The sequence below is a fragment of the Penicillium macrosclerotiorum genome (genome assembly GCF_028827735.1).
Source record: "Penicillium macrosclerotiorum strain IBT 26536 chromosome Unknown utg000002l_segment0_segment0, whole genome shotgun sequence".
In the NCBI taxonomy this organism is placed as follows: domain Eukaryota; kingdom Fungi; phylum Ascomycota; class Eurotiomycetes; order Eurotiales; family Aspergillaceae; genus Penicillium; species Penicillium macrosclerotiorum.
The window spans coordinates 3,654,743-3,677,204 of NW_026643082.1; the positions used below are offsets into that span (position 1 = coordinate 3,654,743).

Genomic DNA, 22,462 nt, shown 5'->3' on the forward strand with positions numbered 1-22,462 from the left:
TCCGTAAAGGAAGATGACCAGAGGTTGGGATGATTAGCACTTTTCGTCATCATCTACTCCGTACTCTGTAAAGCGTACCTCATCAGCGTCATCCTTATCGCACAACAGAAGGAACACGGTCTGGAAAAAAAAATATATATAAAAAATAAAAAAAGGAAGTATGCTTGTCAGACCCGCTCCCCCCTGGTCGACAGGTCCAGCTGATAGATCAAAAACTACGATATTCAAGGCGGGAGAATTCCCAGGGATCACGCCCGCAGGGAGGCAGACCAGCAGGAATTCAATCGCGCTAGTCGTGTCCTCCAGTGTCATCCCCGTGCTGCATGTTCGGGGTCCGGAGAACATAGTTCGGGACCAGAACATAGGTTCCCCAGTGGGAGAACCACAGAGCCAATGGCCAATGGCAGGTAGTCCACTAATCAGAAAATACCATGAATACCATTAACAGAAAAAACAATGTCCCAAGTCCAACTCATTAATCCAGACCAATCAATCAGTAACTTCAGGAGTCGCATCATAAGAGCGGTGTCGGACCATGACAGGACCCCGGGAGGGTATCCCGGCACTAAACATTCTCCCCCCTGTTTGCAGCCACCTTCGGTGCTTCCCCACCGGCACCACGACGAGCGCGGTCCCGCGGCTCAGACAGGACTAGAGCCACCCAGCTTGCGGGAACACTCTCGTTGGGCCACTAGGCAATTCATCTGCAGTCGGGCCGACGAGCTGGGACTAAATGCAGTGGTTCACATGCCAAAATGACCGGGGGAAGGGGGAGCGGGCTTGGGTGGTGGTAGTGATCAAAAAGAAAAGGGGGGGGGGGGGGAGGGGGGAGAGACACAATCATGGCGTTGGGCAGAGGAAAGAAGAAAAAGAGAAAAAAAAAAAAAAAGCCCCAAGCAAGGTAACAAAAGGTAAAAAGCGAGCGAGAGCAAAGCTGGACAGTAAGGAGGGCCAGCATCCCGATCTATGAAGGAATGTGAGATGCATACAATTGATGTATATGCACCTTGTCGCGATGACAGAAGTACCTACCGAACTGAATCTAGGGTATCCCCAGTGGTAGGAGTGAACAGATGAGGTAGCACTACCGAATACTCCCCGTAATGCCTGACTACGACGGGAGGATGATCAAAAAAACAGTACCAAGTACGACGTCCTGTTGGTCAGGAGCTCTCAGACCGACCGCACTGGTCGCTGCAAACGCATTCGTCGATATCTAATCGCCGTGGTCCGCCCTGCCTTGACAGGTATACTCCGTACATTTCGATATACAGTGTCACATTGGATCGATAGACCTCTTGTGTTATACCACCCCCTTGACTCTTGAACTAAAACGCCGAACGGAACTACGTAGCTTCCCTCAATGCCAGATGGGCCTACACCTGCACGGCAGGAGACGGCGGAGGGCCAGTAATCAGAACCCTCCTCAGTGGGTAGCTGGGTGGAGATTGTTCTTTTCTTCCATCGGGCTTCCATTGGTGCTCAGAAGGGGAGGCTGTCGCGCGAGAGGAGCATTTTTAGTCATAAAAGTTATCTGGATCTGATCTGGAACTAATCATCTTTTTCTATTTTATTCGACCATCTTTGGGGCGGGTTCCAGAGAAACGGGAGCCCGATCCACTCGGCCTTCGACCGAAGGGCGGGCCAAACTGGACCTAATGTAACTTTGGGCCGTGGCAAAAGCCCCTTCCATTTCTCATCCCTACGACGACCGTGTTATATCATCTGCCATCACGCCCCTCTGCCCTCTCCCTCTCCCTTACACTGCTTTCCCCCCGATTCCCCGAGAACCTGGTCGGTGGATCCGGCGCATACCAACTCCATGTCAATCACACACAATGGACTGAACTGAGTCTGCTGTGCGAGCCGGTCGAGAGTCTAGACCATGGATTTCATTGTGAGTAACCTGGGCCCTGTGATCCGATCGCTCTCCCTCCCCGTTTATCCGGAGACCGCCAACCCCGAGCAACCTCTCGACTCTCTCTCCCCCCAAACACCTCCCTCGATCTCCCCAGAATTCCAAAAATTCCTGAAATCTTCAAGCGCTGACGATCATGCCCGTGGCGATTTTCCAGCTCTCCTTGACGCACTTCTGCGAAGTGCATGGCCCCACGTCCATCATCTGCTCCCAAGTTCTTCCTTTCTCATGCGCCCAATGTCACCCTGATACCGAGGCCTCCCCCGATACCACCTCCCACTCCCCGCGTGAGTCGCGATCACCTAGCACCTCCGCCCCCGAGGCGCCCGAATCCAAGTCTCCCAAGATCGAGGACCACCCGTATTTTCTACGTCCGTCACCGGGCTCCCCCGAAGATCGAGCCAACCGGGTCGGTGGTGCAGATGGCGACACGTGCGCCAGCTGCAGCTTGTCCCTCCCGAAAGATGTGAGCAAGCAACTGTCTCCGAGTGCGCCCGGCAGTCGCGATGGCAAAGGGAACAACGGAAGCCCCGTCTTACGATCACGCGCGCTCGTCTACTTGTGCGGCAATAATCACTCTGATGCGGACGACGATATCCCAGACCCCCACATGCACGCTTCTCCGCCCGACTCCCTGCATTCCTCCTCCGTCGCATCCGATTCATCATGTCATTCACATATCCTTACCTACCTCTCTCTCCGTGGTCCGCCTAATCCCGCCGATTACGCCCTCCTTCGCCGCTCCTCCATCCGCACCTTGAGCTGCGAGCTCCTCCCACGCGGTCTGTCATCCGGTCCTCTATGCTTTGGAGATTCCGTCGCAGGCTACACAATCGCCTATATCTTCCGACTGCCCGATCCCATGGCGCGCGGTAAACGCCGCAGTTATGCCTTGGTGGCGCTCGCCGGGAAGGACGCCGGAAGAGCATTCCGGGCGTGCCCCATCATCTGGCGCGCATTCGGTCGCATTGCATCCAGCATCGTAAGCGCTGCAGAGCGCTTCCAAGAAGAAGAGAAGCGACGTGAGGAACAAAACAACACCAATACTCAACCCGGAGGCCGTCAATACACTCCCGTCTCGTCGTTCCTCACGGGCCGGGCTATGGATCCGGCGGGCCAGCCACGCCGACTCGGCCAAATCCGCGCTCGCAACCTGGCCGAGATCGTGGGCAATGAATACATCTTTACCCAGATTCATGCGCACTTTGTTGCGCTCCTACGCCAACTCGGCTCGATGTTCGGTGGGGTGCCCGTTTCAGACGAGCGCTTCGTCTGCAGTACCGTGCGTGATGAGGATAGCGCTACGACGACCCAACCGGTTCTTGTGTCACCTGGCAGAGACCGGGACCGGAAACGCCACTCCGTCTCCCAATATGACGGCAATGATCTTGACATGGCGAAGCTCGACCTGACCTCGGGCCCAAAGCCGATTCCAATCACCACCACCCGCCGCTCTGTCGTGGCGTGAAACACACCTTGACTTTGATTTCTATCTACATTCGCCTCCCTTTAAGATACCCGCTGGCCTTGTTTTTTTTTTTTTTTTGTTCCAGCCAGGCACAGATGTGCCTTTTATCATTGATTTGCAAACATCCTGCTTTTTTCCATACCTCCTGACTATGGTCTGATTTGTTTCTTGCGTCATCGGCTTGAGCTCTATATGCTCGTTCTTTTGCTTTGCGTTATTACTTCGGGAATGGGTTGGGCATAGACAGGCGTCCTACAGACAGGATCGGAGTTGATTTTCTTGGGTCCTTTTTTTCGTTAACTGACTTCTTCCTTTTTGTCTCTCCTCTCTTGGGTGCCTGATTTCATCTTGATCTTTTTTTTTTTGCTGAAAGTGTGTCCATGACCATTTTTCGCTGTTATCTTCCCGTTGCGGATGGAAGTCCGCAATAGGTTGAGGTTGACATTGATGATGCAACGAGGCATTCAAGAGAACATAACATGTATTCTATGTATTATCTGAACACGAACACGAATGGGCCAGCCCTTGGCTGATTTTTTTTTTTAACTTGGATTTGATGATCACAGTAGATATCCTGAACTTTTTCCATGTAGATGATCTCACGTTAATGTGGTGAGGGTCAAAGGATGCATCTTAGGAAGTAAATATCGGTTAGGAGGTTATTTACGTCCTATGTACATTCTGAAACAAGTTTCATGCAATAAACAAATTTGTCGGAGGATGAGTGTTCATGTCCTGAGATTGATTTTTGCAAACCTACCTCGTAGTAAGATATGTGTTCTGCATAGTCATTCCATTCAATATATCCAGTGCCGGTTGAAATCAAGGGGCCAACCAACAACTATTGGTTGATTCAATAAGCTCTCCAAATAGAGCAAATATTGGTGCTGTTATCTATTAAGAAGAGAAGATAGATTCCCATCTCGCATAATTTGAACTGGAGAAGGCGACTATCTGATCGATCATCTCAGAATATCTTGATTCGTTAGTGCGGGCATACTTCGGCATCGTAGGTTATCCGGATAAACCGTCCCCGTTGAGTTTTTCCGAACTCATCCGGGCCACAATCAAAAATCCCACCAAAAAGCACCACCTCAAGGGGACAAAGACAAGACCCGCACTTCACCACACCCTTCCACGTCTCAACAAGATGGTCGCCTTCGACAAGTGTGAAACTCGACCGGCCCATATCGATGCCATCCTTAATGGCCTTGATCGGTACAACCCGGAGACCACCACCGTCTTCCAGGACTACGTGGCTCAGCAGTGCGAGGACCGGACATTCGACTGCTATGCCAACCTGGCGTTGCTGAAGCTGTGAGTCGGATACCTTTTCTATGTGATGCATGTGATTCCAGGCATGCGCGTACAGAGGAGGGAACCCATTTTGTCATATGGTTTGGGTTGATGTGATGAACGAATATTTTTCATAAACGTTTCCTATTACCTGACAACCTGTCGTATGGGGATGTTGAGAAATTTCAAACCTGAAAAACCTTCAATGCAACGGCATTGTCTGTTGGCAACCCACAAAGCTGTTTACGCCTTGTTCAGAGGGAAATCTATGAAGTGACATAGCTAACATGGCCGATTTTCTCACCCCACCACAGCTACCAGTTCAACCCTCATCTTCTCCAGGTTGACACTGTCACCAATATCTTGGCCAAGGCCTTGACCGTGTTTCCTTCTCCCGCCTTTTCGCTCTGCCTCGCCCTCCTCCCCGCTCACACCCAGCCCTTCCCCACCACCTCCGAGGCCCAGGCCGCCTCGCAGACCTCCGATTTCGTCGAATCCGTGCAGAAGCTCTCCACCCTGTCTACTCTCCTTGAGTCCGCCCAGTACACTCAGTTCTGGTCGACTCTCAACTCGGATGACCTGTACGCCGATCTGACTGCCGACGTTGCCGGTTTCGAGGAGTTGGTGCGCATCCGCATTGCCGTTGAGGTCGGCAAGGCTTTCCGCTCCATCACCGCCGAGTCCCTCGAGCAGTGGCTCGATCTCCGTAGCCGCGAGGCCCTGGAGAAGTTCGTTGCCGATGTCTGCAGCTGGAAGGTTGAGGGCAACGTTGTCCGCGTCCCCACCAACAAGGAGAACGAGGCCCGCAGCGAGGTCAAGAGCGAGCGCGTCGGCGTGGACATGTTCGGCCGCGTTATCCGCCGTGGCTTTGAGCAGCCCGCATGAACGACTGTTCAGTCGAGCATGCGTTGACATTATCATTTATTCTTCTCTTTCACGTCCGTACTTGTTTCTTACCAAATTTTTCATTTCTCCTTCCTTCCTATTTTTATTTCCTCGCATGCGTGCGAGGGATACACCGCAACCCCCCAAAAGAGACATGATTTCATGAATCATCCCCCGATCTGTGACGACGGTGATAGATTTCGCATGGAGGAGGCTCGGAGATGAGTCGAGTCGGGACCTGGCGCAATCCGGCGTTTCTTTTTCTCGCTTTATGCCACCCCTGTTTTGTATTGGAAGTCCTGTGTTTTGACTCTTCTGAAATGATGAGCGGATGATGACGGGTTGCGCGAGAGAGAGACGCCCATGTTCATATCCAGGTAATTTTTTACCTGTTACGCCGAGCCAGGGTCCAAGCTCTGGTTCGTTGCAATATACAAACCCAACACAGCTATTTCCAAACCCACTCCAGTATTCTAATCACTTCATTTTCTCTAACACGTAAGCTTGGCCCGTACATATACGTATTACATAGTTATCAACGACAGTGGACTATCGATCGAGGTAGAGAAGACATGCATGTAACGAGGTCTATTTTTTTGTGACTCGCACTCGGCCAATTGCCCTAATCTCTCTTCTAACCAAGTACCGTATGGGTATATTTATCCGTCGACAGGGGCCATATGTTAATCTATTTCAACTCCTCCCACTGCACACCCGCCCATTCCTCGCGCCAGCCAGTCTGCTCCATCTGCTCTGGCGCGCAATCCTTTCCACAAACGCCCATAATGATAGTCCCCCACTCCATTCCTGCGTCACCCTCCCCAAGCCCGACACCTTCGCGCCCTTCCTCGAGCATACTGATCGCATGCGGCACAAGCTGCACCTCAAACACCCGCTGGCTACCGCAGTACTCGCACGGCGGCATGCTCCCACCCCCGGTCGTCGTCACCCGGCCCGCTGCGTGCTCCGGGTGCAGACGCTTGCCCACCGGGTCCGCGTAGGAGTACAGCAGTGGCGCGCCACGGTACTCGTACCGCAGAACCTGTTCCGGGTTGTGCTCGAGGCGGGTCGAGAACTTCATGAAGGCCTTGTCGAGCTCCGACTCGAATGTATCCTTTAGATCGGTCGCAGCACCGCTACCTTCTTCCTCCATTGGCTCCATAGTCACATTCTCGGGGATCGTCGGCGTCGATGGCCGCGACATGGTCTCGTACTCGGCGTCCAGGTAGTACTGTTTATAAGGAGCCGGGAAAACGGATTGCGCAGGCCACGGCGCCTGCGCGCCTGCAGACTCGGGCGTTTGCTTCGTTACAGCCGCGGGGTTTGCGGCCGGCACGGGAGAGGAAATGCGGACCTTATCGGCGAATGTTTCAGCAAGCGCGTTCGTGGAGGCTGTGGAGGAGGAAGAGGGCTGTGCCACGGCGGGGGATGGCGTCGCCGGCTTGGGCATCGCGAATGGATTGGCCCCGGCCGAGGCGCCGCCCGGAGTGAGGGAGAATGGATTGGAGTTGGCAGACACGCTGCTTGTCAACGAGGCGGCACCGAACAAGCTGGCACCGAGGTCCTGCTTCGGCTTCGGCGGTGGGCTTGGCTCGGCCGCCTTCGCGGGCTGCTTTGGCTGCTTCTCCTTTTCGTGCGGCAGTGGATGACCTTCAACACTGACCTTACGAGATGCGCGGTACGCTCGGATACTGCCTGGTTTCCGGTTGCATGGTTTTCGGGGACATCCAAAGAGATACAGGCGGCGCTCGTTGTTCGGGTAGTCGTCGGGCAGGTCGCCATGCAGTTCGAGAAGCAGTAGCATTGGGCTGTTACAGACTTTGCAGTTGGCATAGTCACCTGGTGGAGGGGAATTTGTATCGAGCCATGACTGCACCATGAGGTAAGTGTCGTTAGCATGTATATCGAACCCCCGCAGGTGATTAGACCATCACATACCGGCCAGCCGCCCAGATGGCTAATGGTGTCTTCAATGACCTCCTCCGCAGCGTACCCGAGGAGTACGTTTGTCTCGGTGAAATCCTCTTCGACACTGGAGTCACTGTCGTAGGGATCCATCGTGAATAAAGTCGTGTGCTTGACGGCGAGGGAATGCAGAAAAATGTAGTGTCCTGCAGAAAAGCCCCTCCGCCCAAAAAAAATGTTGCGATAAGCGATACGGCGGCCCCACACCGCCGTAATATTACCGTCGTCATGGATCCCTTGCGACATCACCTCCGCTCACCTTGCCCGCCGCTTGCTGTCAACTCGTAAGGGGCTTGCAACGATGGCATTTGCTTCACAGATGTCAAGAAGTCTGTGGCTTCTGTGTACTATTCTGTCATACTTCGTCTCACTCAGTAATGCAACTCAGCAGCGGCAGCAACAACCATTGCAGTCTGCTATAGATGCCGCGCCCAAGCGGGTGGCTGTCATCGGTACGCAACTGACGGGTTTCTTATGGATGCAAGATATTCAGAGCATTACATATGGCCAGAGCTAATCCGGGGTATAGGAGCTGGCGCTGGGGGCTCTTTTGCTGCATATGAGCTGCGTAAGCTTGCCGATCAAGCTGGGGTCCCAATTAACATCACCGTCTTCGAGCGCGCCTCATATATTGGCGGACGCTCGACAACAGTGGACGTTTTCGACAATCCCGCATACCCAATCGAGTTGGGAGCTTCCATATTTGTCCAAATCAACCACAATCTAGTAAACGCTTCACGCGACCTGGGGCTTACAGTACGCAATGCAGATCATGCACGTCCCAGAGAGACCGATGATTCCATCGGTATCTGGGATGGCGAGCAATTTGTGTTCACCCTCAAGAATACGTATAGCTGGTGGAACATCGGCCGCTTATTCTGGCGCTATGGGCTGGCCCCGTTGCGTACCCAGAATGCGATGAAGGCCGTAGTTGGTAGGTTCCTTCGTCTATACGAGGAGCCGCTTTTCCCGTTCAAGTCGTTATCTGAGGCCGCCGAGGCCGTTGAATTACTCAATGCTACTCGTTCTACGGGAGAGGAGTTCCTCAAATGGAACCAGATAGACCCGCGATTTTCGCGAGAGATCATCCAGGCAAGCACACGGGTGAACTATGGTCAAAACCTACCGCTGATTCATGGACTGGAGTCGATGGTCTGCATGGCCACCGATGGAGCTGTTTCAATTGATGGTGGTAACTGGCAGATTTTTGACGGTGCTCTCAAAGCTTCGCAGGCCGATATCAAGTTGAACACGACCGTTACCGAGATCGTGCGGACAGATGATGCTGTTTTACACATAATTTCACATCCCAGCGATGAACTCGAATTTTCACAGCCCATTGAAAAAAATGAGTTTGATGAAGTGGTGATTGCTGGCCCCTTGCAATACTCGGGAATGTCTATCTCGCCGCCTCTAGACCGCATCCCAGACGAGATTCCATTCGTGAAATTACATGTCACACTCCTGTCTTCTCCGCACCGACTATCGCCGAGGTTCTTCGGGCTCGAGGGCCGGAATGTCCGTGCTCCAGAAACCGTGTTAACTACTCTTCCAGAAGGGTTCGATATTGGGCAGAATCCCCACGGGGTTGGACCCGCTGAATTTTGGAGTATTAGCACTCTTCGGACTGTTAAGCACACCGTTGAGAGAGACGGCGAACAACATGAGGAGGAGCACTATGTGTACAAGATCTTTTCTCCCGAGCGACCGACAGCTAAGTTCGTGGCGGAAATGTTGGGTATTGAGTACTCCGACGGCGCCGGATCCGTAGTCGTGCCACAGGGAAACACGAGCATTGAAGACCTCCCCAAGAGTGAGATCAGCTGGTTCCACGAAAAATTATGGCACCCTTATCCTCTCTTGTACCCTCGGGTGACATTTGAGGAGACCCACCTGGCTCCAGGCGTCTGGTACACCAGTGGGATCGAGAGTTTCATCTCGACGATGGAGACCAGTGCGTTGATGGGCCGGAATGTGGCCGCGCTGATGGTGCAGTCGTGGCAGAAACAAAAGGAGCAAATGAGCAACGATGGTCTTTCAACGGCCTCAAGCTCGAAGCTGGAGCTCTGAACTCTCGGCTGTGGATATCTTCTATAGACATGATCGATCACACACGAAATAGCATGCTCGGCCGGATGCGCATTCCTCCCTATGACCTGAAATTCTGATAAAAAAAAACCCTCAAATTATGTCTGTACACATGAATCACAAATGGCATCTGATCATCCTAGACCCTGCATCGACCTAGGTTTATTCAATTATACACTATAACCCCTCAATCCGCTCGACCATAAAAGACAAATGCAAGCTACGTATCTGTTCTATCAACATTCCGTATCTAGTGCATATATTAATCCCCATGGATGGGGGAGTGTCTGCTATTTATGCAATTAAAGATCTCAGGCGCTCGATTTTGATGGTTTTTAGGGGAGTTTGGTCGATTACTCGTCAAGTCAGGACGTTCACATAAACGGACGGAATTTTTTGCATTGCTAAGGGTTGACCAGGGAAACGCTGATTGGTTTGTTGAGAAGGAAGACGTCAAGCATAGTCTCTAGCCTGGAAAGGGGGTCAGTCATGTGACCTCACAGTTAGCTTTGTATGGCGAGTTGGATTGTTGGGGAACAAGAATGAATGGAGGTATGGCAATCGATATTCGTGAACCGCATATAGAGCTAGCAAGAATCACGGGCGAACCCATCCGACACCCAGTGTTCCGTGATGGCAAAGAGGCATCGTGCATGTATGGGCTTTCTAAGGTGGAATATCGGGTAGAAAAACAAGCTTACTCAGACTCGAGTTGATATTTTGAAAGCGAGAACGGGGGAAAGGGGCACCCAATAGGGCCCTGTTGCCCCGGATCTTCATGGTTTCCCCTTAACACACTGGGCCCAGACAAGGGATATTCCTCTTTCTATAAAGCTCTGGTGGGGAGGTTCCCCTGCTGAGAACCACCTCCACACTTTTGACCAACAGCTCGTGTGACCTCCGCTAGTTTCCCGTTCCTAGACCTGAGGCTCTTTGTCGATAACCGCCCTGCCCGTCTTGTGCTGACGTCTATTACAATCTACACAGTACAGCAGATCTTGAATCCTTCCCTGACAGCGCTTCAAGTTGGTACGAGGCTGTGCGCGTATGACTTTAGGGGCTGTGGGGCTGCCAGTCGAACCATTGCCGCAGCTGCCATCGTGTGAGCTATAAAAAGGACGGGGAACGAGCTATTGCCATCGGGCAGAGGGGGCGATGGGGCCAAATAGACGCCAGACCAACAATCACCACTGGAGGGGCCACTGGAGGGCGTTCTTGGCGTGTTCGTTCCTGAAATGCCCCCTGTTTCATATTGTTGGCCGTTTTCCTATTTCCGATTCCATCTTAGATAGAATTGAAAAGGCAGTGTTCATAGATTGTTATAAGAATGCGAACTACCCGGTCGCCCGACCATATGTGGTCGGGATATGGACCTGGCCTGTTCCTGTATGACTGTTCCTCCGGGCCAGGCAAAATGAAGTTCCTCTCCCAATCAAATTTGAAGAACTTCAGTAGGACCATCTATCAACCTTCGCCCAACATCAAGAAGCCCATCACAAAACTGATTACAAGGCTACACAAATCACGGCGAACTGCGACCCCAGAGCCTCGATTTGGGGTTGCTTATTTTGTGATCGAAAACGAACACGAACCCCACACGTACTGCGTCGAGGGCCCGGGCCTCGTGTACCATGTGGTCTCCGGTCGGTTAAAGGAAGTGTCGGTGTCTTTATTCCACGGCCCAGACGCCCAGTGGCCTCATATCGGGGGATGTGCTCCGGGGCCATATTCCTCAACCATTACCATCAGGTTTTCCAAACACGAGCAGGCGGACCATCAAACAAAAACCATCTTCACCTACCCCGAAACCAATGTGGAAATGGACAAATGGGACCACGCCTTCACAATGCCTATCGATGACAGCACGCGAAGTTTTGTTTGGAAAAAATCCCACTCAGGTTGGAATAGAGAGCTCGAGCTGTGGGATAACACAAGCCTGGCAGGGGAGTTGGTGGCCTATTTTGAAGGCGGCCAGCCAAAATGCACTGAATCCTTGCATGCAAATCCATCCGGTGGCATCCAGGAGAGCTGCACGGAAGGCAAGTGTGAAAATAAACTCTACATCTTAAACAAGTATAAATATCATACAGCACTCCGACTTGTCGCGCTTATGACCTATTTTGCTGCGCAAAATTTGCTTTGTATTGTTAAGCGACAACAAGAGGAATATGAACGTGGGATCAAAGCTGGCAATGGCCTCATGAGCACAATCAACGAACACGATGTGTTCGGATAATGATAATAGGTGGGACGGCGATGGGTTTGGCTTTTCTGTGTGTTTCCTCTGTTTGTATACTCGTCTGTGACCTGATAGTTCGTTTGATACCCCAAATCGAGTCTTCCTTTGTTCATATTGCCAGATGTTCCAAGCGGTTCAAATATTTTTACTGCTAATATCTTTTAATTCACTTGATTTGATGAGCTGATATCGTAATTAGGACTAACTATAGCACCGAAACGCCCGCAATAGGGCTGATCAATAGGAGTAACAAAGAGCTTTCCTGTCTTTGGTTGGTAAGCTTAGAGCTATTCTCCAACATTTTTCATACGGATGCCGGCGAATCGCTCGAGGAGCTACAGAGTCACCAATTGCATGATCATCATAAGCGCCATTGGAGGAGATCCCTGTTTGTAAGAGGTATAAGAAACAAAATATACGACAGGCCAACATTGTACCCAAATTCTCGCTTTGCGGCCCGCTTATATGAACCTTTCCTGTTCTATTATTATACTATGAGTGAAGTCCAGAAGGTGAAAGTAGACGGATAGACAAGAGATATAGCCTAGCTTGTCGATTTAAAAGGGGGGGGGGGTGGTGGTATCATATCTGACGGATATGTGGATCTTTCGCTGGAGTCTCTGGTTATAAAGCAGAAAATCAGCTATAGTCAATTTGTAACATTCTTTTCAAAGTGGTGACCAAGTGGTGACCCCAGAGTAGAGTTTGAGCGGTATTTTGACTGCTTCCTCTTGGTCAAACTCCGCTATCGCTGATTTAGCGAAGAACTTGAGGAGGAGCCTAATATTCACTGACAACGACACAGGCCCCCAAAATGCCAGGAACAGTAGCTTGGCTGAAACTCTCACAACTTTCGTAAGGTTAGTCAAGTTATGAGCATGATCTTGAAATAGGCGGACGCAAAGTAGTGTCTTCATTTGGAGCCAAAGGTTTTGTTTATTCTGGACGCCAGTGAACTAGGAATGTCTCTTGTGTGGTGAACTATTTTTGCTGTTCTATCTAGGGCTTTTCTTCCAGATTCAACCAGTGCAAGCTGTTACCAAAGATCTTCACACGCTTCCAAAGAAACTGATTCTATAATGATCAGATTACCTGTTGTGCTCTTTCTTTATGCTGTAAGCCTACCGACGACTTGCAAATTTAGAATGTTACCATCAGTCTTTGCATTGGATGATGCAAGTCAAAAGCCAAATATGTTACATTAGGACCGATCAAATTCTTTCCGACTATTTAATATCGAGGCGAGCGGGCAGAGGGAAATAGACGCCACGCCAACATTGAATCAGTGGTGGTGCTGTGGGGTCGGTTATAAAGATTCGTCAGTTTCACAATGTGCGTTGAAACATTTCTTATACACGGGTGGCACGTACTGTTTCATCATGAATAAATATAGAACCTCTCACTTAGTATAAAAAAGCAGGTGATACCGAAAAACTTGAGCCCGGAACACCCTATCATTATCCAACCTCAGAATATTTACCCTGCGAGTCTTCACTTGACCTCGAAAAATGTTTAAAAACTCCCGTGGTCATCATAAATGGGGGAAATCGAAGACATATGCACCCGTTCCGAACCAATCAAACCAAGCCAATTATGGGATCGCACAAAATGTCTCCAGTGGACTCCAAAATATGAATATTGGAAATTTTTATGAGAAATACACGATCAAGAGGATCCCAAATTCCAGCAACAGGATTCAGAATTCCAGCAAGTACCGATACGGGAACTATTTGTTCTTTCGTCATATCACCGTGGCGAATAATTCTAAGCCTGAAAACATTCACAGCTCAGTTCAATGGATTACACGCGGTTTTTGGGGGTGGGAATATAATACAATCTTACAAAACTACCCGAATATTATATCAATTCTGATGGCAAAAGGTATCCCAGCAGCCTATGTTTGTGAAAAGCCACAGCCAGAAAATTATCTGGATGAATTCGGCCAGATGGTGAAACCCTCCCTTCAAAAAACAAAAAGAAACAGCGATAAGCCTTACACACTATATGTAACAAAGAATACAAAACTTCTGGCGTGGATTTTGAACAAATTTATTATTCTCCGCCCTGCTATCAAAGTTACTGAGGAGACAATATATTATATTACCGTGAAAGGTGCCATTCACGCTCTTGACAGGTTCCGGAAAAGACAGGAGGGTGGATTGCCAGTGCCTGTCCAGAACCAACATATCCAAGGTCAAGGACAATCTAAAACGTGGCCCTCGATGTTTACGTCCCGGCGGTAACTCAATGAACGATAATAACATGAGCAGGAAGTTGATTTAACTTTTGTTTTTCGCTTAGAACACTTTGATCTATAACATATGAACCCATAATCAACTTGATTTCTTCTCTTTGTTTCTACCATCTATGTTTTCATAATAAGTAGATGAAATATAATTGAGTTCCCAAATTGTTGTCCAAAGCTTCTCTGAAACACGCCACAAATTAAGTGATCGAAGTAGAATATCCGTTTCATTCCACGGGCAGGTAGAATGAATAAAGTTAGATTGACTAGTCCAGAGAAATAAAAAGCATCGACTATTCCAAAAGTTCTTGCTTTGAAGCATGGAATTTGGAAAGGGAGGAGAAAGAAATTCAATAATTAATCGATATATCATCTCCTCAAGAGGTCTTCGATGAATGTTAGCGGCAAAAGAGACAGTAATGTGAGTGAAAAAAAAAAAAAAAACATTCAAATGCAAAGACAGTGAATCTGATCGATTATAGAACACGGATGTTCATTTTGAGTATACCAGCGTACCGCCTGCGAGCTTCATTATTCCCTGTATCTAGGTTTATGAACATTGTTTATTGAGACTTCTGCCATTGAGATCTCTCAGCTCTTACAGCAAATGAAAGGTATTTGGGCAACTATTGATATCTAATCAGACCTACTTCGGTTGGAAATAACAAATTTTTACCAGAACTGTATTATCAGCACTGGTTCTCGTCCAAAGAAGATTAATAGACAATGTAGAGGGTGGAATTGTAGATACATTTTCCGCTTGGAGCTAAATTCTTAAACGATCAATTAAGAAGCTCAGATATCGTACGGATCTATACATATATTCCATTGTGAATATCTTCTCATAGACTTTTTATCAGTCTCCTGATAGATTCACTGTGCTATGCGTCGGGGTACAAGATGACTATCCCTCAAGAGACAGCAAAACAAAAATAGTCGACAGCCAGCTCCAGAACAGCGCCTTTCGATTGATTCTATAATAATACATCTCATGTAGACAAGGTCATCAGAATTCTCCTTACAGATACGCTAATGTTGGCAGGGGCCTGTTTCAGTACGCCCAACGTGATATGAGAGTGACATATTTGGCCTGGCCATGACGGGGGACAAGGGAGTCACAGCCATACCGCGGGTTGCTGTGTGGTAGTTCTCTTGGATTTCCTTGCACAACTGAACGGCACGAATACTTCATAAGAAAGTGAGAGAAAAAGGCCCCCACAACTCCCAAAGGTCGGTGGACCAACGCTAGACCGGGAAATAATTTGAGAGAATCCTCCGACACGTTGATGATCTCCATATTAATACCAGACCACTAACTTCGGGTTGAAGAATGTGCAGAGCTCCCGCACTTTGACGAAACCATCGAGACTCACAGGCTGATAGTTCTCTATTTCCGGGGCGTGCGCGAGAGAAACTGGTAGGATTTTGGGAGTAGCTGTTGGTATTATTATTAAAGCCAAGAGACGGTCCATCACTGGTCCGACTGGTTTCCCCGGGCTAATTTCGAGACACGGCGATGTGGCTCTAGGGAGAGGTGGTGGTTGGTTGTTGGGTTCATCACACCACTAGCTTCTTAAAATAGCCAAGCCTCCTAGGGGTGATGTTTGAGCTTACCGAGGAGTAGACAACAATGGCTATTTTCTGGCAGAACAAGTATCATTTCGCCATGCAAAAAACGGTGACGAGATCGTCATTGATTTGGCCAACTTGGGTATTTGGCCAGACAAATACTATGACAACAACAAGCTGGATAAAGGCTCACATATTCATGTACTGTCAATCTCCACAAGGCTCAATGCTTAGCGCTCTCGATTCGATGCTGACTCCTGGCGGGAGAGCCAACCTTCACGACGAAATTCTGGGGCCGGTGGTCTTACCGCCCCCACCCCCGATATTACAACAGCTCCATAGATGCAATTTTTAGCCCGAGACGAGTTATTGATCGAGTAGATTGTTGAAGATCTTTTGTTCCCAGGCCGAGACTCCCGTATCTGCGGAGTGGTATAGACTAGGTTCTGGATCCACAGGGCGCATTACTCTAGCGGCATCTGTATAGCCCTACTTGGTTCTTCGAACATGATTCAAACAAGACTCGCGTGTTCCGCGTATCGCTTTTGAAGCCAGTGTGGTATATTATGAATTAAGAGGGGATCAAGAAATGAAGAAAAAGAAAAGAGGTCATGAAAAAAAAAGTTTATACCACCTGGTTGTACACCAAGCCCACCCCCATGTAGAACGTTTACACCCAAAACAAGGGGTATATACAGAAAGGAAACGAAAAAAAAAACATGCGAAAGCAGGCTCTACAAACGGCGATTAACCGCTGTAGGCAAGAACGACGGCCAGACGGACCGGGCCGGCGCTCAGGTTGCCGCCGATACCACCCTCGTCGGCCAAGTCGCTCGTATAGGCATTGTGCACAGTGGCGGCATCGCTGGTGATGTAGGAGCAGGTGCTGCCGAGGGCGTCACAGATCTTCATACCCTGGACGGTGAGGTCGGCGTTCTGGGCCTGGATGGCGGAGACATCGAAGCCAGACCAGCCGCTGTTGGTGGTGGAGCCGAAGTCGAACTCACCCCAGGTGGAGGCGTAGCTACCGTAGTCGTTGGTGGGAATGGAGCCGTGAGCGGCAGCCCAGCCACCCTGGGAGTCGGTGTCGAAAGCCCAGTACTGGGTCTCACCGGCGGCGAGGGTGAATGAATGGCAGGCATTGCCGTACCAGCCGTCCATGGCGCCATCCTCGCCGATCTTGTTCCAGATCACGACCTTCCAGTCGTTGGTGTTGTCGCCGGTGAACTGGACCACGTACTTGTAGTTGCTGGCCTCCGAGGCGGACACCTGCTGGATATTGCTGCCATAGGGGCTGCCGACATTGCCGACGTAGGTGTCGCCCGAGCCCGAGGACTCAGTGATAGAACCGAAGCCGGACCGCGAGTACGTGCCAGAGGACGAGGTGGCGGTCCAGTCGGCGTTCGCCGCAGCAGAAGTCGAGGTCGCCGTGGAAGTGGTGGGCGAAGGCGTGCTGGAGGTAGATGCCTCCGGAGTCGGGGTTGAAGAAGTCGAAGAAGTCGAGGAAGTCGAGGAAGAAGTGGGTTCCTCCGTGGAAGTTGAGATGACCGCCGGAGTCGAAGTAGTGGGCGCGATCGACGGGGTAGCCACCGAGATCGTCGCGGTGATAGTCGAAGTAGATGAAGCGCATGGGCAGACCACGACGGTGTTTGTGACGGTCACTGTCGCCGCATCCTGGCGTCGAACATGCTCCTCATGGTGAGCGTGGTGGCCGTGGCGGGCGAGCGAGCCACTGGCGAGGGCTGCCAGCAGCATCATGGACTTGGTGAACTGCATTTTTGCGTATAAAATGGTGACTCGGACACGGCCGGAGCCAGAGAAATCAACGAAAACGGGCCGCGCAGGCGAAAGCGAAAACCACGATAAAAGAGTGACTGGATGTATAGAAAGGAACGGCTGTAGCAAATCTGCCCACAAAGACGAGTATCGAGTGACCGGGAAGATGAACAAGGGGGGGGCCAGCCCTCATGTATTAATTACTCTCACATATTGGGGGAGGGGGGGGGTGGTGGTGGGTGGGTGGGCACTGGAAGTCTTTGCAGGGCGCCATACGTATACCTGGCGCTAACGGATGGGCCAGCAGCGTTCAAAGTCTTCAATTTGGACTTCAATTTGGGCGAGCGAGCGAATGCCGACGAGGTTGACGTGTGCGCTGGGTCGCAGTGGAGCCTCCGCCCCGGCAGCCGGCGGCCCCATTGGCTGCTCGGGGGGCCAAGCTTGCCTGTTCCTGGGCGTCGCGGCCCACCCGTTTGTCGACCTAATCTCAGCCCAGCGGCGAAGCATAGCCTAGACCCCCCGGACGCGACGAGTCGATCGTCGAGGATCCGGGCCTCTGCCGGGGCTTCCTTCATCTTCATGTTGACTCGACTCCCTATACTGTCCCGTCCGTCTTCAGCAAGCCCGGGTCGAGTCCATCCGCCCTCGACCGTGTGCCCAGAGAGCGTAAGCGCCTAAACCCTGCAAACGTGATACATGGCGCTACGGGGGGCGTGGCTTCCACCTGCAAAGGTCCACCAATGGCTGACGGGCTGGATCCGGAGCGGCACGCATCTAGGCCAATTTACCGAGACTTTTCCAAACGAATCTGACTCGCCCCCCCAGATCTGGTTGGACTCAGTCATCTCGCTCTCACTCTCACGATGGCGAGAGATAGAGCCTCAGGCACCGGTGGATGCGATCCACTACGCAGCCACCGTTCCCTCGACCCCCTCTTCCCTTGGGACGCTGGGACTGGAGTGGGCTCGGAACCAGGAAGTATACGGAGTGCTCGGTGCAAAAAGAGCCAACATCCTTCCCTTCACACATCGTCTCTCCCTCTCTCCCAAGGCCGAATGATCCGGGCTCTTGGAAAACCGACGCCGGCACGTGAGGGCATGAAGCAGGAAACCGAAACACCCGAAGACCTCAAGCTCCGTCAGGAAAAAGCTCCATAAAAGGATATCGCCAGGAGAGGCCACGCCATTCTCGGCGCAGTGGTCTTGGCGCAACGAACTCTTAGGGGATGGATGCCTTGGCTGCCAAAGGTAATGTACCACAGGAGCAAGGACAGAGTAGTGCAAGGCGGTTCAGGAGGTCCAGCGTCCCTGCCCCATCTCGAAAGCCTCGTGCGCCAATCGACTTTGTCCAGGCACAACCTGCTACTTTGGTCCTACTCCTACCCAAACCATACACCATACTATGTATGCGTAGAGTAAGAAAAATACATAAGACATGCATTCGGCCCGAGCATCCTGATATTCCATACACGATTCCCTATGCGCTCTATCAGCAATGCGAAAGGATGGATTGTAGATTGTAAGACCAATCAAATTATTTTCAACACGTTTCATACTTTTTGAAGAATCTGAATCCTCATATAACAGAGAGTGAATTAACTCTGAGTTAGATAGATCTTCTTTGTCAGAAACGTCTGCCTAATTGGGTTTTCCTCCACGAGGCAAACCGAAAGATCCCCACGGCGACGCGAACCAAGCTTACTGGCCAGATACAGCATGACCAGAGCACCCTCCCCCCCCCTCAATAAGCCCGCATCGGAATCCGAATGGCATGACTAGAAAATCCCAATCTACCAACTTTTACTGGCCAGCTAAGGAATTCCGCAGGAATGGCGGGGCATACTCCCCATATGTACATCGACCGTTCGCTCAGGGGAACAGCCGAGAGAGACCCGAAGAGGGTACCGAAGTGGAGGGGAAACATGGAGCAGAGCCAATTCCACGAGCCAATGACAATAGAAGCATCCCAATAGTGTCTGGTGCATTATATTAAAAATCACGTCACTTTGCGCACCAAATATGAAGTGGCCCCCAAGCACGACTGCGAGTCGAGAGCCATCTTTCCTGATTTTGCTGATGGACAGAAGTTATTGTCCAATTCTGGTTTTCACAATCGCGTCTGTTTCCTGTCTGTGTACGGAGCATATTCGCCTCAGTAGATTGGTCGAGAACTTCCGCTATATGAAGTAATCGAGTTAGACCTGTTCGGGTGATGGCTCGTCTGTGTGGGCAGCGGCGCTGGTCCCGCCCCCTTGACACATGGGGTTAACCTCGACAGAACGCTGTTCATCTCATGCTGGTATAAGAGCGTTGGCCAGATATGAGGAAAACTTCGGGCTTCAGCCAAGTTCACCATGGCCGGCGCTCACCAAACCCCCAAGCCATTGAAGCCCAAGCGAGGTGGTTCATATCCGCCGTCGACGAAGGCCCACCCAGCGGAATCATGCTTGGATCAACCCCCTGGCTATTGTCATTCCTACCGGTGTTGAAAACGGGATTTGGGTTACTGAAGCCCATTGGAAGAGACTGGAGGAGGTCATTGATGTCCGGGTGGATCAGATCGCTAGGTTGTTGCCCAGCGTCGGCGTATTGCTCCTTCTGGGCCATTTCTTCCGCGCGTTCTCTGAGGCTTAATACAATTCTCGGCGGGGCAAATATCTCTCCTGAATCTTTACAGGATGCCTCGAAAGCCTCCCAGGCTTGAAGAATGATCTTGGTAAAAGTTTTGAAGATCGAATTGCCGACAAAGTTGGCCGCGGTAAAGCGAGCCTCGTAGTTGTCACTCATCACCTCCCATGCCTGTTTGGCTTGAGCATTTACAGACTGCTTTATCAGTTCTTGGACAATATGGATGTAGGCCGGTAGAGGGAAATGAAAATGGCGGGACCACAGGAAGCCTTTGGTGAGGGGCGAAGTCATGAGTTTTGTGTCGCTTTCAAGGATTCGGAATGCGTATAGCATCGGTGTGTCCTGCGACGTCCCAACCTGGGGCTCGGCGCATTGTCTTGAGTAATATTCCAGAAGGCAGCATTTTGAAAGAGATGATCTCGTCATCCACACTGTCATGAAATGTAAGGGATTTTCCAGGTCGCATAGATCAAAATACTTTTCCTCAACCGTCTTCTCCAAAAAGATCAAATCACCCCCTTCTGGAAGCTCTTTTGCAATAGACTTCAAAGCCGGGTTAGTGAAGTCGAGATGGAAAGAGCTATGGCGGACAAAGTCCCCCATCTCATTGCGTAGAACTGTAAAAAGAGACTCTGTGATTCTCCCCTGCACAGCCGGCGGTTCCTTCATTTCCGCTCGAAGGTCAGAATCGTTCACATTCAAAGGCAGCGCACAATCCCATGTTGGCGCAAGTGTTGTTGTTTTGTAGTCAGATAATTCACTTATCCGAGCATCAAAGAGGACCAGAGACCACCAGAGCCTCCGACGCATCTCGGACTCTAGAACTGGATACTTGCGATTGGTAGACTCATAGTGGATTCCCATTCTTTGCGCTATGCGAATGGCGATACCGAGCATTGACGAAAGAGAGCGAGGGTCTGTAATGGGATGAACCGAGATCTAGATAACGGTTAACACAACCCCGAATACTTCTTCAGATAGACCTCACCAGATAGAGATATAGTGCAGTCAAACAGTCAGGATCGGAGGACCTTAAGAATCTACAGTTCAAAAGAGCCTGTTGACAGCCAAATTGATATTTCCGTAGAAGCTCAACTTTGGGCAAACCAAAAACTGCCTCAGTGCCATCGGTCATACTTAGAATGGCCATGCAATATATGCCGAACATAAGTGCCTCTAGATTGGGGCTGATTTGTGTCGTGTTACTGGCAGCTTCGATGATACGACCCTGGAGCGTCGGGGTATGCGTCACTTTCAACAATGGGTTGACATTATCGAGATAAATCTGCCAAAGCCTGAAGATATGAACGGGTTCCGGATGGAAAGTAGAGAGATCCACGGCTGCCGCTCGGGATCCAAAGAGAACATGATCGTCATTCTCAAATAGATTGTCCCATGTTTTTCCTGCCATTACTTCACGCACACCATCGTTTAGGTCGCCATCGTTGTTGACTCCGCGGAACTGGATTTTAAAGACTAATTAGTAGAGGGCGCATTGCCTATGAGGTGATATCCATACCCCTTGGCTCATAGCATGCCAGATATTCCTAGGAAGAAATGATTAGTTTTGGCTTATCAGAAAAGTGGGAAGGCGAAGGCCACCTACTTGGCTTCATAGATATTTTTCGAATTGGACGGGGTTAGTGGGGAAGGCGTATCTGTTTCTCGGGCTTCGGGGAGCTCTTCGCCCGAATCATAGAATCCTTCGGGTGAACCTTTGCCATCAGACACCGGTCCTAGGTTCCTATGTAGTGGCTCAAATTTGACTTTGTTCTGGCGCAACAGGTCCTCATAGTTCCTAAGACGATCTAGGAGTTGTCGCTCTGGGAATCGGCGTCTTCGTGGACGTGTCTGCGTGGATGGCACACAATGTACTTGGTGTTTGACACAGTTTGCACAAGGAAGCTTGCGATCACATCTCACCTTGCGCTGTTGACAAAGTACGCAGGCTAGGGTTCTCTGGGGCTTTTTGGATGAAGTAGGCGGGGCCTGAGGTGGATCCGCACTGCTGTGAGGCACAGTCGACATCGCTCTGGAAGAGTCGCGTGACTCGATCGGGTACAAGTCGGACAGTCTGAAATCCGGGCGGTCCTTGAGGAAGTAATTCGAAAGATGTATTGAGGTCACAGTCAAGTATTCGGGATGAACGACGTCTTTCGGTGGTTACTAATTCCCGAGCGATCCCGAGCGCCGACATCATATAACTAGTGTAGTGGGGAAGCAGGCGACAATAGGCTGGACCTGATTGGATGACATTTGCACAGCGTACTGTCGTAACCAATGTAGCCTCACATCTCAGATAGACAGAAATATAACTTCTACATACTCTTTCTCTCCGATAGCATCTGTTTTCTATTTGAGAGGCCGTCCTCCAACGTGGTGTGTG

The 22,462-nt window shown here is 50.6% G+C and overlaps 8 protein-coding genes across 8 annotated transcripts; 5 read left to right on the top strand and 3 right to left on the bottom strand.

The window, feature by feature from the left end:
* Positions 1-2,054: 2,054 nt before the first annotated feature.
* N7462_002457 (folliculin domain-containing protein) lies at positions 2,055-3,386 on the top strand (the record flags this gene model as incomplete). The annotated part of the gene is made up of 1 exon (XM_057074183.1): positions 2,055-3,386. The coding sequence occupies one exon, from the start codon at positions 2,055-2,057 to the stop codon at positions 3,384-3,386; it is 1,332 nt and encodes a 443-aa protein (XP_056937824.1).
* A 1,150-nt stretch (positions 3,387-4,536) lies between these two features.
* N7462_002458 (CSN8/PSMD8/EIF3K family protein) lies at positions 4,537-5,567 on the top strand (the record flags this gene model as incomplete). The annotated part of the gene is made up of 2 exons (XM_057074184.1): positions 4,537-4,703; positions 4,997-5,567. 2 exons carry the CDS (start codon positions 4,537-4,539, stop codon positions 5,565-5,567), a joined length of 738 nt encoding a protein of 245 aa, XP_056937825.1.
* Positions 5,568-6,255: 688 nt separating this feature from the next.
* On the bottom strand, positions 6,256-7,625 carry N7462_002459 (small subunit rRNA maturation protein TSR4; the record flags this gene model as incomplete). Its single annotated transcript, XM_057074185.1, has 2 exons — positions 6,256-7,437; positions 7,506-7,625. 2 exons carry the CDS (start codon positions 7,623-7,625, stop codon positions 6,256-6,258), a joined length of 1,302 nt encoding a protein of 433 aa, XP_056937826.1.
* A 226-nt stretch (positions 7,626-7,851) lies between these two features.
* N7462_002460 (putative prenylcysteine lyase) lies at positions 7,852-9,602 on the top strand (the record flags this gene model as incomplete). Its single annotated transcript, XM_057074186.1, has 2 exons — positions 7,852-7,984; positions 8,062-9,602. 2 exons carry the CDS (start codon positions 7,852-7,854, stop codon positions 9,600-9,602), a joined length of 1,674 nt encoding a protein of 557 aa, XP_056937827.1.
* A 1,372-nt stretch (positions 9,603-10,974) lies between these two features.
* Positions 10,975-11,856, top strand: N7462_002461 (uncharacterized protein; the record flags this gene model as incomplete). Its single annotated transcript, XM_057074187.1, has 1 exon — positions 10,975-11,856. The coding sequence occupies one exon, from the start codon at positions 10,975-10,977 to the stop codon at positions 11,854-11,856; it is 882 nt and encodes a 293-aa protein (XP_056937828.1).
* Positions 11,857-16,420: 4,564 nt separating this feature from the next.
* Positions 16,421-17,449, bottom strand: N7462_002462 (uncharacterized protein; the record flags this gene model as incomplete). The annotated part of the gene is made up of 1 exon (XM_057074188.1): positions 16,421-17,449. One exon carries the CDS (start codon positions 17,447-17,449, stop codon positions 16,421-16,423), a length of 1,029 nt encoding a protein of 342 aa, XP_056937829.1.
* A 696-nt stretch (positions 17,450-18,145) lies between these two features.
* Positions 18,146-18,508, top strand: N7462_002463 (uncharacterized protein; the record flags this gene model as incomplete). The annotated part of the gene is made up of 1 exon (XM_057074189.1): positions 18,146-18,508. The coding sequence occupies one exon, from the start codon at positions 18,146-18,148 to the stop codon at positions 18,506-18,508; it is 363 nt and encodes a 120-aa protein (XP_056937830.1).
* A 1,289-nt stretch (positions 18,509-19,797) lies between these two features.
* On the bottom strand, positions 19,798-22,104 carry N7462_002464 (uncharacterized protein; the record flags this gene model as incomplete). Its single annotated transcript, XM_057074190.1, has 4 exons — positions 19,798-21,015; positions 21,065-21,538; positions 21,596-21,623; positions 21,683-22,104. The coding sequence occupies 4 exons, from the start codon at positions 22,102-22,104 to the stop codon at positions 19,798-19,800; spliced, it is 2,142 nt and encodes a 713-aa protein (XP_056937831.1).
* Between the last annotated feature and the right edge of the window lie 358 nt (positions 22,105-22,462).